This window comes from Bubalus kerabau, chromosome 12, assembly GCF_029407905.1.
Source record: "Bubalus kerabau isolate K-KA32 ecotype Philippines breed swamp buffalo chromosome 12, PCC_UOA_SB_1v2, whole genome shotgun sequence".
Classification (NCBI taxonomy): Eukaryota; Metazoa; Chordata; class Mammalia; order Artiodactyla; family Bovidae; genus Bubalus; species Bubalus kerabau.
The window spans coordinates 34,442,239-34,458,372 of NC_073635.1; the positions used below are offsets into that span (position 1 = coordinate 34,442,239).

A 16,134-nucleotide genomic window follows, 5' to 3' on the forward strand; every position below is an offset into this window, starting at 1 on the left:
AGAGCATGCTTTGGACAAAGACTGATAATCTCACTTGTATTCAGTGCTATATGAAGTTTGGATGATGTGATTTTTATCAAGAGGGCCAGAATACATCTATTAACTGATGTACATGGACACTAGATTGTACTTGATGTTTTTAAAGCATATCAAAGTAGTTTTAGTGTGCACATTTTTCAGGTGATTATTTGTCTTCCAATCATGCTTTGGAATTCTATACTTCAAAATCATCCAGTACTGGATGTATAAATTAACTTGATGGGGGAAATAAGGTATTCAGTCAAATCTTCAAGTTGTACATTTTAAATATCTTACAGTTTTACTTGTCAATTATATTTCAACAAAGCTGGGGAAAAAGAAATAATCTAGCATGAATTTATAAGGTTTTTAGTATAATACAAAGCAAACAGTTTTACTATTAATGAAATTTAAAGAACTGATAGAAACTTGCAGTCGAAACATCAAAATTTCACATTCTCAAGTTCTTTTGATTAAACAAACAAACAAAAAAGACTTCACTTATTTAAATTCTACTTCACAGACAAAAGGACGTGGAAGAACTAGACTACAGTTAATCTTAAGTCATCAAAGTTAACTTAAGTCACCTTTGAATCAAGTTAAAACTTCAAAGACCCTGCCCTAGTAAATCATTTAAGTCCATGCATTCTCAAGCTGACATAAGTGTGTTCTTTTTAGACAAGACTCTATTTACTTTAAAAACAGAAAACAGCAGAATGTACTGGATAAGAGCATGGGATAAATGAAAACTGGATTTAAATCCTGACCATGTGTGGAAAACACACAGCTGGATAAATGTTATGAATTTTTTAAAAAATCAATGGCACTTTTAGGTTAACAAAACATAAAGTAAGCATTGAATAGTGTCAACCGAAACTCAACATAGAGATACAAAAGCAACCCTGACTCTTCTATTGTTTTTGTGTTTTGATCTCACTGGAATCTTTGGGAAAGATGTTTAAATATTTATCCTGCAAAGAAATGTATGCTATAGTAACCTAGTGATTTGGTTATTAGAAGATACTCACCAAAAAAAAAAGGAGACACCTAAAAAACTAATAAAATCATTTAATATTTGCTTTTAATGCCTTGCCTTCAAGGCACTCTAATACCCTTTTCTAACATCTGTAACAAAAAGCCATTCCCAGAACCCAGTCAGGGTCAGAAGGTCAAGTTCTCTCACAGTGAATTTAGAGGCTAAACAATTCAGTACTATCCAAGTGCCATTTATTCAAAAGACAAGTTTCTTTGGAACAGTTTGCTGACTCTTGAAACAGGTCCTTCTTTGTCTCCTTATCTAGTTATGTTGAGAAAATTTATTTCTAAAATATCAATATAAAATATTTATATCTAAAATATATAAATTGGATAAAAGATATCCAATTATGTATTAAAAACTTTATCATTCACTCTTCTGGAGAGTAGGTATCACACTTACCTGATGTTGCTGTGCTTGTACCTTGGAAAAGTGAGCCTCCCAAACCAGTCAAGGCCCCCCCTAAAGAGAGGCCTGTCGAGGCAGTGGTAGTTGTGGCTGCTGTTCCACTCAAGTTATTCAGGGTAAATCCTGTGGATGCTATAAAAAGTGAAAACTGTAAGACTTCAAAAAGAAACATCATTTCTAAGAACATCATAGAAAATACAAAGCATTTTCTTAAACTGATGTCAAGATAAAACTGGCTCTTGCGGAAAACTATTCACTAAAGATAACATTACATATACTTAATAACAGAGAGAAATATTACCTTTAAAGCAAAAACCAGTGACAAGCATAAGCTTTGGTTAATACTAGCATGGTATCAGTTGAGAGAGTACAGACAGTAATAGTTTTCAACCCAGACTACCAACTCCACACTCAAAACCAGATGACTCCTAACCAGGCAAGGTTTATGCACGCTTTATCCTCCCCTGTCACCAGAATGTTCCTTGAGAACAAAGCAGACAGGAACAGGTTCACACGTGACCTCTCATCCAGTACCCTGCTTTGCTCTGTAAAGAGACCAACTTCCAAGAGGGCCTCTGCTGCTTTCATGCTCAAGGCAGATCTTCACAAACCAGTAATTCAGTGCGTCAACACTGCTGAATGACTGAAGTAAAAATTTTCCCCAACTGAAGTTACCTTTTCTAAAGGTGGACACCTGTGTTCACTAACTGAATGAAATGAGAATAAAACTAGAAAATGCCACTATTCTCCAACAGCCTCACCTGCAGGAGTGGATGTCAGTGCAGACGAGAGCGTGAGACCGCTGGCCGAGGTAGAGGCGATGGGCAGCGAAAAGGGCGTGGCGGACGCTGCGGGTTTGCTGAAGCCTAAACTGAAGCCTATCGTAGATGCAGATGTCGTGGCTGCCGTTCCTGTTTTAAAAAGAATCCCATCTTACCATAACCGTATGCATACCGGTATCAATCAGGACCCTAAAAGTCTAAAATTCTACTTTGTGTAGATAGAACAGATATATGCACTTATAAACGAGAGAAATCATTCACCAAATCACAGTGGACACCGAAGAGGAAAATCCAACTGAGGTGGTGATACTGGAATTCACCTTCTGCCCCACCTCCAGAATTACCCAGAACAGCGCTTCCCCTTTCTTTTATACTCAACAGAAAAAGTCTTCCTTCTCCAAGACTAAATTAAAAGACCTCCTCTGCTGCTGGCAACTCTCCTCCTCTGCTCCTCTACCAGTGCCCAGCTGCCTCTCTTCTCCTCCCCATGCGGCTCCTCCAGTCCCCCCTGTCTATCTCCTTCCTCAGTTCACTTCTCTTAAAGTACAGCTGATTTAACAATGATTCAAGTGTACAGCAAAGTGATTCAGTTTTATAAATATGTACTTTTTTTCTTCAGGTTCTTTTCCATTACAGGTTATGATGAAACACTGAATTTAGTTCCCCGTTCTGTCTATTGATACTTCACACAAACCAGTTGTGTATCTCTGTTTACTTACTAAATCATACTCTATCTGGCTCCATTTTTGCTCTCTCACTTTCTAAAGCTTCTTGCCCACATTCAGAATCTCAACTGTAGGTTCATGGGTCCAAGTCGATATCTATCTGAGTCTCCAAAGCTATCTCTGCCTTATGTCCCTCTGGGCTCTACATGTCTCCCTATAAAAACTTCCCTAAACTCCCCACAGTCATCTGGGTTGCTAAAGCCGGAGACCATGAACATCCATGATATACTTTCTCTCCCCTGCATTCTGTCAATTCTACTTCAGGGATACCACCACCTCCAGCACATTCCGCTAAATCTCAATATTGAAAGCATCATGCAGACTCAAGGCCACAGCCAGAAGCAGTAGCTCAAAATTATTACACAAAGAAATTATGAATGACCTGCGTTTTGGCTTCTCGTGAAAACTGAGAGAAAAGAAGCCAGAAACCATGCTCCTGGCTTGCCCCCGCCACAACTGGAGTCCCTGCCAGGGTAATGTGCTTTGGACACATATAGGTTCTAAAATCTCACAAGAGGAGCCAACTGCTTGACCATGTAACCAATCCTGTCTAAAACTTCAGTGATAAACAGACATGCTTTCTGTGGATAACAGGCAAGCAGCATGCAAGTAAAGAAAGTCCACAAATCTTTGATTTATTTCAATTTTAAACCTGCATTTGGCTAAATGAATTAACTTTTGTGGTTTCTCACTGTCCTCTCATCTTTTTGCATTACGCCCTGGCATCAAGGTCAAGGCAACTGTCGCCCTGGCTACCCTCATTCCTAGCAGCATATCATGATGGAGAACTATTAGTATAGAGCTGGAAGGGAATCTAAAACCTTTCATTCCAATACCCTCCTTTGATAGATAACTAGCTGCCAGATAGGCAATGGCACCCCACTCCAGTACTCTTGCCTGGAAAAATCCCATGGACGGAGGAGCCTGGTGGGCTGCAGTCCATGGGGTCACTAAGTGTCGGACACGACTGAGCTACTTCTCTTTCACTTTTCACTTTCATGCATTGGAGAAGGAACCCACTCCAGTGTTCTTGCCTGGAGAATCCCAGAGACCGGGGAGCCTGGTGGGCTGCTGTCTATGGGGTCGCACAGAGTCAGATACGACTGACGTGACTTAGCAGCAGCAGCAGCATGACTGTCTAAGGCCTCACAACTATTTAGAGGTACAACCGATGCTTAATTCCAAGTCTTTTGGCCTAAAGTTTGGTACCTTTTTTCCATTAAAAGAGCTTAAATGACTGAAAAATATAACTGTGAAATAAATTTTGACAAAAAAATTCTGTATTTAAATTTTTTTCTGAATTTGAAAAGGATTACAGTCATCAATTTTTTTATTTTTTAAACACTCAGATACTGAAAGGCTCTTTGAGAAGTCAGTATCTGTTATCCGTATCAGGTCCTCACATGCTGTCTTCTACAGCCCAACTCTGTGAGAGACCAAGAATGAGCAGGAAACCACAGATCTGGGACCTCCCCTCAGAAACCCTTACCCAGAGTTAATCCTGAGTTATAGTTTTTGTTATTGCTGGAGACAAAAAGAGAAATAAGCTTGAAGCATCAGTGGAAGACTGCACTCCTTTGCCCTGTCATAGCGGAGGATTTGAAACCACCCTGAGGGAGCTGTAACACTGCTGGTAAGACTGACGGGCAACACAGTATCTTCCACCACAATCACAACTAACACTAGCGTTCTTCCTACAGCACTGGTTCCCTTATTACAAGCTGTATATAGTTTGGTTAATTAGGGACTGAGTTGTAAAATGCAAGGAACTACTGCCTATAACAAAATCAGGCAAGGAGAAAAAAAAAGCTGCTCCCAACAGAATATCAGCACTGCCTCAAGAGGCACTCTCACAGCACTCCCACATCCTTCCGTGGCCAGTGCCACAGTGAGGCTGGCAGCTCAACACCAAAGGCGGCAACCGAGACCAAGAGGCTCTGTGGGCAGAGGACAAAGGTAAGCAAGGAAGCAAACTTTTAAATGGTGGCGCCAGTGAAACCTATTTTTGGCTTATAACAAAATATTTTTTTTTATTATTATTAAAATGTCTACCAGAAAGCTTTACCTCCTGCCCTTTCCCACTGAAACTATTGTTTGTAACAGTAAAAAAAAAAAAAAAAATCTAAGACATCTCTTTGGGATGTAAATTATAATGTTACAGCAAAATAGGAAACTGACTGTCCCACATATGCTAAATTAATGTCCAAACTCTAAACCTGACTTAATCTTCACTAACGTAAAACACTGTGTTATGTAATCTAACAAACTTTTGAATTACTTTAATTCATTATATTTAAGAAGATTTATTTTATTTCATCCTTAGATATATGTGTGTTGTCCCTCCTTCACTGAAGTAAATCACAGTTAATGGCTGGCCCTATTTCTGGCCCTTTCCTATCAGTATTTGCTATTTTTTTAAGTCTACCACCAATGATGATTCTTGTAAAGAGAGAAGACAGAGGACAGAACCTGCAAAGAATCAATATCCCAAACCCACTCCCTAGAATGTGATGATCCCCCTTACCTGTGGTCGTTCCTCCCAGAGTGAACCCCGTGGCAGGTTTAGATCCGAAGAGGCTGGTTCCAAATCCACCAGAAGCAGATGTTGTAGCTGGAGTGGCGGTGCTCCCAAGGGTCCCAAAATTGAGCCCCACAGTAGGGTTGCTTGTTTATAAAAAACACAAGGTAAAGTCTACTAGAGCCAATACTTGTTTAAGAGAAATGCAAGCTAGCTCTTCGAAGTTAGTATCTCACGCATCTCCACAGGTTACAAAAATAACTAACAATTTACCTTTAACCAACCAAGCTCAAATATTTTTCTTATCTCTTTAATAATAAATCCACATATAAAATTATCCTTTAAAAAAGGCAACATCATTCTTCAAGAAAAGTAGGATCTAGAGCAGCTAGGATTTCAGATCCCAAAGAGTTATAAACAGGATCACACATATTCTGCTCTCACCAGTTTTTGTTTGAAAGCTGACGTATTTTAAAACAACCATAGGAAGTCCTATAAATGTGGATCATTCTCCTTTTGAACTAAGTATGTACACTTCACACTGCTAAGCTCATTTGTCCTTCCCCAACTGCTACAGGAAACACATGACCAGAAACAGAAAACTAAGTCTAAGTTGTCTCCACCACCTCTCTATCACTATATTACCACCACTGGGACTGGGGGTGAGGAACACAAACAGATGTGTCCTGGCACAAGGAACCTGCAAAGCAAAACTACCCTCTACCACAACAATGTGAAACTGGCAGAGGTCAGAGCTCTTCAGAGCCTCTGAAAGCTTAAAAAAGAGCAGCTGACAATGACAAGTAATGTGAACAAAGTTCACAGCTTTTCAACTGTTCTTAGCAAGCTGCAGAGGCTCAAATTTGCTATCTATAAATGGGAGAACAAATTATGAAAACAAGCCAAAATATCTTGACAATCTGAGACTTCAAAAATTATGTAGTAGAGTTGAGAGTGATTATAACCTGTATAACATAAAGGGAAATCCCGCTCATCCTATGCCCAAATCTTTATTTCTTCTCTCTCTGCCCTTCCACATAGACATAAATGGCACAACACAACTCAAGGTCAGTTTTAAAAGAATCTTCAAAGCCTGCGGCATTTCAACTAAAGGGGCAGGCAGCAGTGACTGGGCCAGGCTCCAGTACCAGCTCTCCAACCTCCTGGCACTTGTGTGACATACCCTTTCTGAGCCTCTATTTCCTCATAAGCAAAATGGGAATAACAAGGATTTTCTATAAAGATTTAGAGATTATGAAGAGCACATTAACTTCAATCAATAAATGTTGTTGCTACTGTTATCCTAAGGAGCACTTATAAATTCAACTAAACACACTATGTACAAGGTATTACGCCAGGAAATCACTGTGAGAGGAATAGAGAGGGAAGAACTTTTTAAGGAAGGAGAACTTGAAATCGGTCATCAGCACTGAGCAGGAAGAAGGAGATGGTGCACCCTGTGTCTGTCCTCATCAGCAATGCGTGCGTGCCCCTGGTACACAAGCACAGGGGGCTGGCAGAGCAGGGCGGCAAGGCCTCACCCACAATCACAATCAACTGAATCAAATCACATTCTACGAAACAGAATCAAATTAAGAAAATGTTTATTATGCTCCCCTTGCTCCGAAACAAATCAGCAACTCCATGTTTTTGCTGCTTTTCCATGAACATACAAAAGATACACAGTGAAAGTATGTACATTTAAGACAAGTATTTAAAATTTCTTGACAATTTAAGACAAGTGGAGACACAATGAAGTGTTTCACAACTTCACAAAGTTGAAAACATTACCAAAGAAAATACATCAAAGTGAAATCTTACTTCACCAGAGAAGCAAAGGAGAAATTTCCCTGTGGCAGAGAAGTTCACTGAAAAACAAAAAGCTACCCCAAACCTAATCAATTACTGTCTTAAACAATATAATTATCTGCCAATTCCTCAACAGAATGTGTTGTAGAAAAGCCAGAAGACTGAGGCAGATCTGGAATGGAATCTTACCTTCCCTGCTGGCCTTACTGTGGACTTCAGAGCTAAACTAACAAGTGACATTTACAGAGTAAACCAGCTCATTTCACCCAGCAACCCTTTGAGATAAACAGTATGTTATCATACCCCTTTCCCAGATGCGGGAACTGAAGCTTGGAGAGTAACTTCCCCAAAATGATTTCCCAAAAGAATGTTAGGTCTCCAAACCAGTACTTCAATAGGCAGGTGTTAGACCATCTCTTCTTTTATTAATTTCCCAAGACTTTCTAAAGTGTGTATAAATTTTTCAAGTTTATTAATCATTCAACAATTATTTATAAAAGCCGTTTTATATGGCCAGGCACTGTCACAGGGTCTTGGAGTGATAAATGAGCTTAAGACCTTGACCTCAGGAAGTTTCCAACCAGAGAAATATTTATCATTCATGCAGGTGGTGCTAGTGGTAAAGAACCCGCCTGCCAATGCAGGAGATGTAAGAGATGCAGGTTCAATTTCTTGGTCAGGAACATTCCCTGGAGGAGAGCACGGCAACCCACTCCAGTATTCTTGTCTGGAGAATTCCACAGACAGAGAAGCCTGCTGGGCTATACAGTCCATAGGGTTTCGACAAACACACCAAAGCAACTTAGCGCACAACACTGACCATGTATGTACTGAGCTCCATTGTGTCTCTTGGAAAACCAGCATGAAAAGATCATCATGGAGCTTACACTGTACTGCTGAGATCTGACAATAAACAAGTCAACAAAAAATGAAATGAACTGACCACAACTGTTTAAGTGCTTTGACATCAGGTAAGGGACGGAGACCCCTCTCTGCTGACAGGTCTTAAAAAGCCTCCCTGGGCTGTAAGCACCTGAGGCCCACAGCAAGCATCAGCTCAGTACCACAGGTGGCAGGACAATTTCAAGCAGAGGGAACTGCCCTCAAGTTGGAAGGGGTTTGGCCTTCACCTGAGGAACTGAGAAAACACCCAAGCTGTGTTTTTCAAACTAAGATCAGGATCCACCACAGGGGAATAACCAGCATTTAAAAAAAGAAAGGAGAAAAAAAAAAAGAAAATAAGAGTATCAGGTCAAAAAAGAAAAAGATCAAAAGATCAAAGTGCATAGAAAATATCAAAGTGTAAGGGTAGTATCTTTAGTTGAAACTTTGTTTCAGTTACTTATTGGTGTGCCTGCAGGCTTTTTTTGTTTTGTTTTTTGTGGTTTTTTTTTTTTTTTAAGTGGACCTATATTACTGAATAGGAGCAAACAAATGAGGTGGGCTCAGGATATCTGAAGAGGTTCCAGACCGGGTCTGGTGGACCATGCTAAGATTCATTTTTATTTCATTTGGAGAACAGCAGAAAATCATTGATGAAAGGCAATGGAAACAAAAAATTTTACTCACCCTGGCGATAATGTTAGGTAAAAAAAAAAAGCTGATGTGAATGCAGCTGAGACAATTGGGATCCCAGGTAACTAATCAAAGTAGAAGATGGAAGCAGTTTTCATCTAACATGAGAAAGGTCACTGGTTGAGAACTTGGCAGGAATCTTAAGTATTTTCATAAGAATGTAAGCTTCAGGAGAACAGGACTTATTTTACCACCTAAAAGAGAGCCTATTACATAGGAGCCTGTTCTACAAATGACAAGAGCCTACAACAGGGTGGTGTCTCTGGAAGTAAAGCAAATGGAAAGTGAAGCATTAAAAAGATCAGGCCTTACTGATTATGAGGGAAGGAGCTATTAAGGAAAACTCCAGATTTCTGACCTCACTGCATAGTCTGTATCCCCCTCCCTTTTGGTACAGACAAAGCTATTGGTTTTGTTTTGGTGTGTTTTTTTGGCCTTGATAATCTACAACCACATTCTTCAAGTTTCAGGAGCTATCTTGTAATTCATTCTACACACGCCTCTTGATTTAATGATCTCCTCCACTTTTATGTTCAAAAGATTGAATTTAAGATTAAATCTCACATCATTAAAAAGATCTTTATCTTAATTGCCTCTTTCTGGAGATCAGCTAGCCAAATGGTTGTCACACTTTGCGGGGGGGCGGCGGGGGGGGGGGGGGAGGCGGGCGGTGGTGAGTAGCAGGCTCCACAAAAAACGAAGACGATGGAGCCTACATTTTACAAGACAAGTAAAGAACAATGCGAGTCGACGCAACGCCCTCACCTGCGTTATACTAATTTGCAGAGACTGTTCGAAATTACGACCAATAAGTGCTGTAACAAGTATTTGAAACAAACAAAAAAACCCCACAAAAGCTCAGATAGGGTTCCATGAAGCACAAAAGGTTTGAAACCGTATTGAAAATAACCAGGAAATCATTAACGACCCAAACCACATATCCTGCAACGGCGTCTCAATTATCGGGGACAGACTTGACATTGTCCCCCCTTAAAATTTCCTATTGTCTTTTTCTAACCCCAACAAGCTGAGATCCACTCAGCCGCTTGACATTCATGGGCGCCCTCAGTAGAGCGCCGGGATGGGCCCAGGGAAGCCGCGATGCCGCCGCAGAGCCTCCCCACCCAGGCCGCCCACCCCCGCCGCCCGCGACCCCCAGGCCGTCCCCAGCCCCTTAGGGAGCCCCCACAGGCCCTTTGTCCCCCAGGCCGCCCCCCACAGGCCCCTCGCCCCCAAAGTCTCCCCCCCACAGGCCCCTCGTCCCCAAGGCCGCCCCCGCAGGCCCCTAGTCCCCCAGGTCGCCCCCCATAGACCCCTCGCCCCCCAGAGACCACTCGTCCCTTAGGTCGCCCCCCACAGACCCCTCGCCCCCAGAGGCCACTTGTCTCCTAGGTCGCCCCTCACAGGCCCCTCGTCCCCCAGGCCCCTCGGCCCTCAGGCTGCCTCCCGCAGGCCCCCACCCCAACTCGCCCCCGCCTTCAGGCCCCAGCCCCCGAGGCCGCCTGCCCCCAGCCCCGCCGGGAAAGAGGCCGCTCGCAGTTACCTGGACGTCCCGGTCCCGAAGGAGAAACCTCCGCCCGTGCTGCTCCCGCCAGCGGCCACGGTGGAGGAACCCAGCGTGCTGCTCCCGAAGGAGAACCCTGTGGACATGGCTGCGGGCTCCGCGCGCCGTCGGCAAGCTAAAGGGTCGGCACGCCGTTCCCGCCTTAAGGCCCAGGTGGGCCCGGCAGCATCGCTCCCGCCGAGCCGCGACCTGGCGCGAACGCCGAGCCCCGCAGCCGGGAAGACAGGCTTGAGGGCGGGGTGGAAGCCGCGCCGCGCACGTCTGAGCTGGTCGCGCGCACGCAGCTCCGGAAGCGCGCCCGCCGCGCAGGGGCTGCTGGGAAGGGGCGGGACCAGCGCGCCACGCAAGGCGCCCTGGGACGGACGAGGGCGGTGCCCGGAGGTCCCGCTGGGATAGGGCTTTGGTTTCAGTTCTGTTGAGTTTTAGTCAGTTCAGTTCAATTCAATCGCTCAGTCGTGTCTGACTCTTTGCGACCCCACGGACTGCAGCACGCCAGGCCTCCCTGTCCATCACCTACTCCCGGAGTTTAAGTCGGTGATGCCATCCAACCATCTCATCCTCTGTCCTCCCCTTCTCCTCCCGCCCTCAATCTTTCCCAGCATCAGGGTCTTTTCAAATGAATAAGCTCTCCGCATCAGGTGGCCAAAGTATTGGAGCTTCAGCTTTAGCATCAGTCCTTCCAGTGAATATTCAGAACTGATTTCTTTTGGGATGGATTGGTTGGATCTCCTTGCAGCCCAAGGGACCACCAAGAGTCTTCTCCAACATCACAGTTTAAAAGCATCAATTCTTCGGCGCTCAGCTTTCTTGAATCTCGGTTATTGCTTATATCTTTGCCGCCTGCCAGGGAAGATGCGCAGTGGACCGTACGAAAAAAGTTCCGAAGCGAGAACGATGTAAGGGTTCCGTTAAGCAAATCTTACACATAAGAAAAACGGGGTTTTAAAGAGATTCCCTCCGGCAGGAGGATGAAGAAAGGCTTGCGGGCTGTGGTGCATTTGAGTTGCACCAAATGTAGATGCACCTTGTTTTTCCATCAGAGGTTGTCACGTTACTCTTGAAAAGGATTTTCCTACCTGCTGTTTTTTCCAGTAAAATGTATTTTATAAGCAACCGCCGTATTTGCTTTCCAAAACAATTCCCACCAGGACACTGCCTTGATCAGAAACCCAATGACTCTTTCCTTGTGGCACTCAGTGGCTTATAAGTCACGTCTCTTTATAACCTGACATCTCAAAGCTCCCGTTAATGCAGCATTTTCTCCTGCCTTGAGCTTGGGCTACCTGATATGCACTGAACTGTTTCCCTCTGCAATTCACATGTTGAAAACGTAATCCCCAATGTCCTGGTAGTCATTTGAGATGGAGCCTTTGGGAGGCAATGGCTGGATGGCATCACCGACTCGGTGGACATTAGTTTGGGTGAACTCCGGGAGCTGGTGATGGACAGGGAGGCCTGGCGTGCTGCAGTTCATGGGGTCGCAAAGAGTCAGACACGACTGAGCGTCTGAACTGAACTGAACTGAACTGAAGGCTTAAATGAGGTCGTGAGAGTGGGACCATCATGACAGGACTGGTTCCCTAATAATGAGACACCAGATACAACACTGTAAAGCAACTATGTATCTGTGCATGTGCATATTCGAAATGTTTAAATGGATCGGTCCTGTTGGGCTCTGCGACCCCATGGACTGTAGCCCGCCAGGCTCCTCTCCATAGGATTTTCCAGGCAAGAATACTGGAGTGGGTTCTGATTCCCTTCTCCAGGGGATCTTCCCAACCCAGGGATGGAACCCGCCTCTCCTGCATTGCATACTTTACCACAGAGCCACCTGGGAAGTCAAAGCAACCATACTTCAATAAAAATTAATTTCAAAAAAGAGGAAAATTTATTTTAAAGGAAAAAATATTTGTTTTTAATTTATAAAAGTTCTATTTGGTTCTTCTTCATGTCTGCTAGATCATTAAGAAACTATTTTTTTTCTCCATACACTGCAGATATTTTCATCATGTCTGATCTCTTTAAACATAATGAGCATAATTTTTTTTTAACAAACTAAGCCTGGTAATTATAAACTCATTGCCACTTATGCTGTTCTTGCAAATTCTCTCTTTAAGAATTGTTTCCTCTTGTGCTAGTTACTTTTATGGTAGCTAATGATTTTCCCTGGAAAATTAATTGTGAAGGTTATTTAAAATTTATTATAGAGTGGCATTTCACACACACACACACACACACACAGAAAGGATTTGTGTTTGCTATGCTAACATTCCTTGCTGTCCTTCAGTTGCTAAGTCATGTCCAACTCTTTGCTACCCCATGGACTGCAACATGTCAGGCTTCCTTGCCCTCCATCATCTCCCAGAGTTTGCTCAAACTCATGTCCTTTGAGTCGGTGATGTCATCTAATGATCTCATCCTCTATTGCCCTCACATTTCTAGGCACTAATCCCAAACGTTTAAAATGATATTCACAACCTGAAAGTGTTTTTGAAAGTCTTTTAGGTGGGAGGAATCTAGGTTATATAAATTTATTCAATGACCTTTTTAGGTAAAGGTAAAATGTTAAGGTAAATTTCCTGCAGTATTCTGGGCACTGGATTGGTTGAGACTCCTTCTGGTCCTGGCTTCACATAGGTAGAATCTCCCATTGTGCGCCCTACCTGAGATGGGCCCTATGCTTTGACTCCTGGACTTTGGGTGCTGTGAGAGTGTCAAAAGAGGTACTAAAGTCACCTGATTTGGAAATGGCCCTTTGGCAGGAATTTCTGCATCCTGCTTACCTTTCTGCGTACACACTTTCCCTTCTATTTTGCACTTGTAAGTCCTCACTCTCTTCTTAGTTATTTGGTACTTTATGGAATTTGATTTTCTATTTTATTTATTCATTCATACATTTATTTTGGCCATGCTGGGAGGCATATGGGATCTTAGCTCCCCTACCAGGGATCAAATCTGCACACCTGCATTGGAAGGGCAAAAGCTTAACTGCTGGGTTGCTAAGGAAGTCCCTTGATTTTCTATTTTAGATATTATTTTACTTAAAAAAAAAAAAAAAACCAGACTCATCTCCTAGCCTATCAAATTACCACAAATGAAACTTTTAATGGATTTTGAAAAACAAATCAATACAGAACAGTGTTAAGAAAACAGACTCTAGAGTCAGACTGTCTGGCTTTACCTCTGGAATCTAGGCTTTATCTGCTGCATGATGTTGGGCAAGTTACTTTATTGTATTTCACTTTCCTCATCTTTAAAATGAGAAGGATAATAGTAATTTCCCCATAATACAGATAAAGCACTTAGTACTCTTTCTGACACATGGTAATCATTAAAGTGTTAGTATTGTTACCTTTCTATGAGAACTGAAAAAAGAGAAGATGAGAAATGACAGGAGAAGAGAAGGGGGAGATAGAGTTTTGATGACACGTGTATGAGGATGTGAAATGGAGAAAATGATAAAACCTTGGGGGAAAATAATACAGAGAAAGGTTTTTACTTGCTTGGACTCATCACATAATTTTTAAGAGATGATGATATTAAACTATAGAGATACCACGCTTTACATCGCAATCCCATAATACTGGAGATTGTGCTGGATTCAGACAAGACTATATAAAATACATCTGATTATTTCCTTAACCTAGACTCATCTACTTCAGCAATATGTGAACCGTGAACTTCCTGATGTTCAAGCTGGTTTTAGAAAAGGCAGAGGAACCAGAGATCAAATTGCCAACATCTGCTGAATCATGGAAAAAGCAAGAGAGTTCCAGAAAAACATCTATTTCTGCTTTATTGACTATGCCAAAGCCTTTGACTGTGTGGATCACAATAAACTGTGGAAAATTCTGAAAGAGATGGGAACACCAGACCACATGACCTGCCTCTTGAGAAATCTGTATGCAGGTCAGGAAGCAACAGTTAGAACTGGACATGGAACAACAGACTGGTTCCAAATAGGAAAAGGAGTACGGCAAGGCTGTATATTGTCACCCTGCTTATTTAACTTCTATGCAGAGAACATCATGAGGAACGCTGGACTGGAAGAAACACAAGCTGGAATCAAGATTGCTGGGAGAAATATCAATAACCTCAGATATGCAGATGACACCACCCTTATGGCAGAAAGTGAAGAGGAACTCAAAACCCTCTTGATGAAAGTGAAAGTGGAGAGTGAAAAAGTTGGCTTAAAGCTCAACATTCAGAAAACAAAGATCATGGCATTCGGTCCCATCACTTCATGGGAAATAGATGGGGAAACAATGGAAACAGTGTCAGACTTTATTTTTCTGGGCTCCAAAATCACTGTAGATGGTGACTGCAGCCATGAAATTAAAAGACGCTTACTCCTTGGAAGGAAAGTTATGACCAACCTAGACAGCATATTCAAAAGCAGAGACATTACTTTGCCAACAAAGGTCCGTCTAGTCAAGGCTATGGTTTTTCCAGTAGTCATGTATGGATGTGAGAGTTGGACTGTGAAGAAAGCTGAGTGCCAAAGAATTGATGCTTTTGAACTGTGGTGTTGGAGAAGACTCTTGAGAGTCCCTTGGACTGCAAGGAGATCCAACCAGTCCATTCTGAAGGAGATCAGCCCTGGGATTTCTTTGGAAGGAATGATGCTAAAGCTGAAACTCCAGTACTTTGGCCACCTTATGCGAAGAGTTGACTCATTGGAAAAGACTCTGATGCTGGGAGGGATTGGGGGCAGGAGAAGAAGGGGCCGACAGAGGATGAGATGGCTAGATGGCATCACTGACTCGATGGATGTGAGTCTGAGTGAACTCCAGGAGTTGGTGATGGACAGGGAGGCCTGGCGTGCTGCAATTCATGGGGTCACAAAGAGTCGGACACGACTGAGCGACTGAACTGACCTGAGCTGAACATCTACTTCTGCTTTATTGACTACGCCAAAGCCTTTGACTGTGTGGGTCACAACAAACTGTGGAAAATTCTTAAAGAGGTGGGAATACCAGACCAGCTTACCTGCCTCCTGAGAAACCTATATGCAGGTCAAGAAGCAACAATTAGAACTGGACATGGAACAACAGACTGCTTCCAAATCGGGAAAGGAGTACATCAAGGCTGTATGTTGTCATCCTGCTTATTTAACTTATATGCAGAGGACAACATGCAAAATGCCAGGTTGGGTGAAGCACAAGCTGGAGTCAAGATTGCCAGGAGAAATATCAATAACATCAGATATGCAGATGACACCATCCTTATGGCAGAAAGCAAAGAACTGAAGAGCGTCTTGATGAAAGTGAAAGACGAGCGTGAAAAAGCTGGCTTAAAACTCAACATTCAGAAAACTAAGATCATGGTATCCAGTCCCATCACTTCACAGCGAATAGATGGGGAAAAAATGGAAACAGTGAGAGATTTATTTTGGGGGGCTCCAAAATCACTGTAGATGGTGACTGTAGCCATGAAATTAAAAGATGCTTGGTCCTTGGAAGAAAAGCTATGACAAACCTAGACAGTATATTGAAAAACAGAGACATTACTTTGCCAGCAAAGGTCCGTCTAGTCAAAGCTATGGTTTTTCCAGTATTCATGTGTGGATGTGAGAGTTGGGCTACAGAGAAAGCTGAGCGCCAAAGAATTGATGCTTTTGAACTGTGGTGTTGGAGAAGACTCTTGAGAGTCACTTGGAGTTCAAGGAGATCCAACCAGTCCATCCTAAAGGAGATCAG

At 42.7% G+C, this 16,134-nt stretch overlaps 1 protein-coding gene across 4 annotated transcripts in view; it reads right to left on the reverse strand.

Moving 5' to 3' along the window:
* NUP58 (nucleoporin 58) overlaps positions 1–10,751 on the reverse strand; it is a 34,058-nt gene extending 23,307 nt beyond the window's left edge. For 2 of the 4 annotated variants that reach the window (XM_055542526.1, XM_055542525.1), the window contains exons 1-4: positions 10,415–10,751; positions 5,494–5,633; positions 2,224–2,373; positions 1,457–1,594 (exon numbers count right to left, since the gene is read on the reverse strand). In XM_055542526.1, the coding sequence (XP_055398501.1) occupies positions 1,457–1,594; positions 2,224–2,373; positions 5,494–5,633; positions 10,415–10,521 (535 nt within the window). In that variant the 5' untranslated portion in view covers positions 10,522–10,751. The remainder of the gene's footprint in view (positions 1–1,456; positions 1,595–2,223; positions 2,374–5,493; positions 5,634–10,414) is intronic. The other 2 variants (XM_055542523.1, XM_055542527.1) reach the window with 1 other exon arrangement.
* Positions 10,752–16,134: the final 5,383 nt, after the last annotated feature.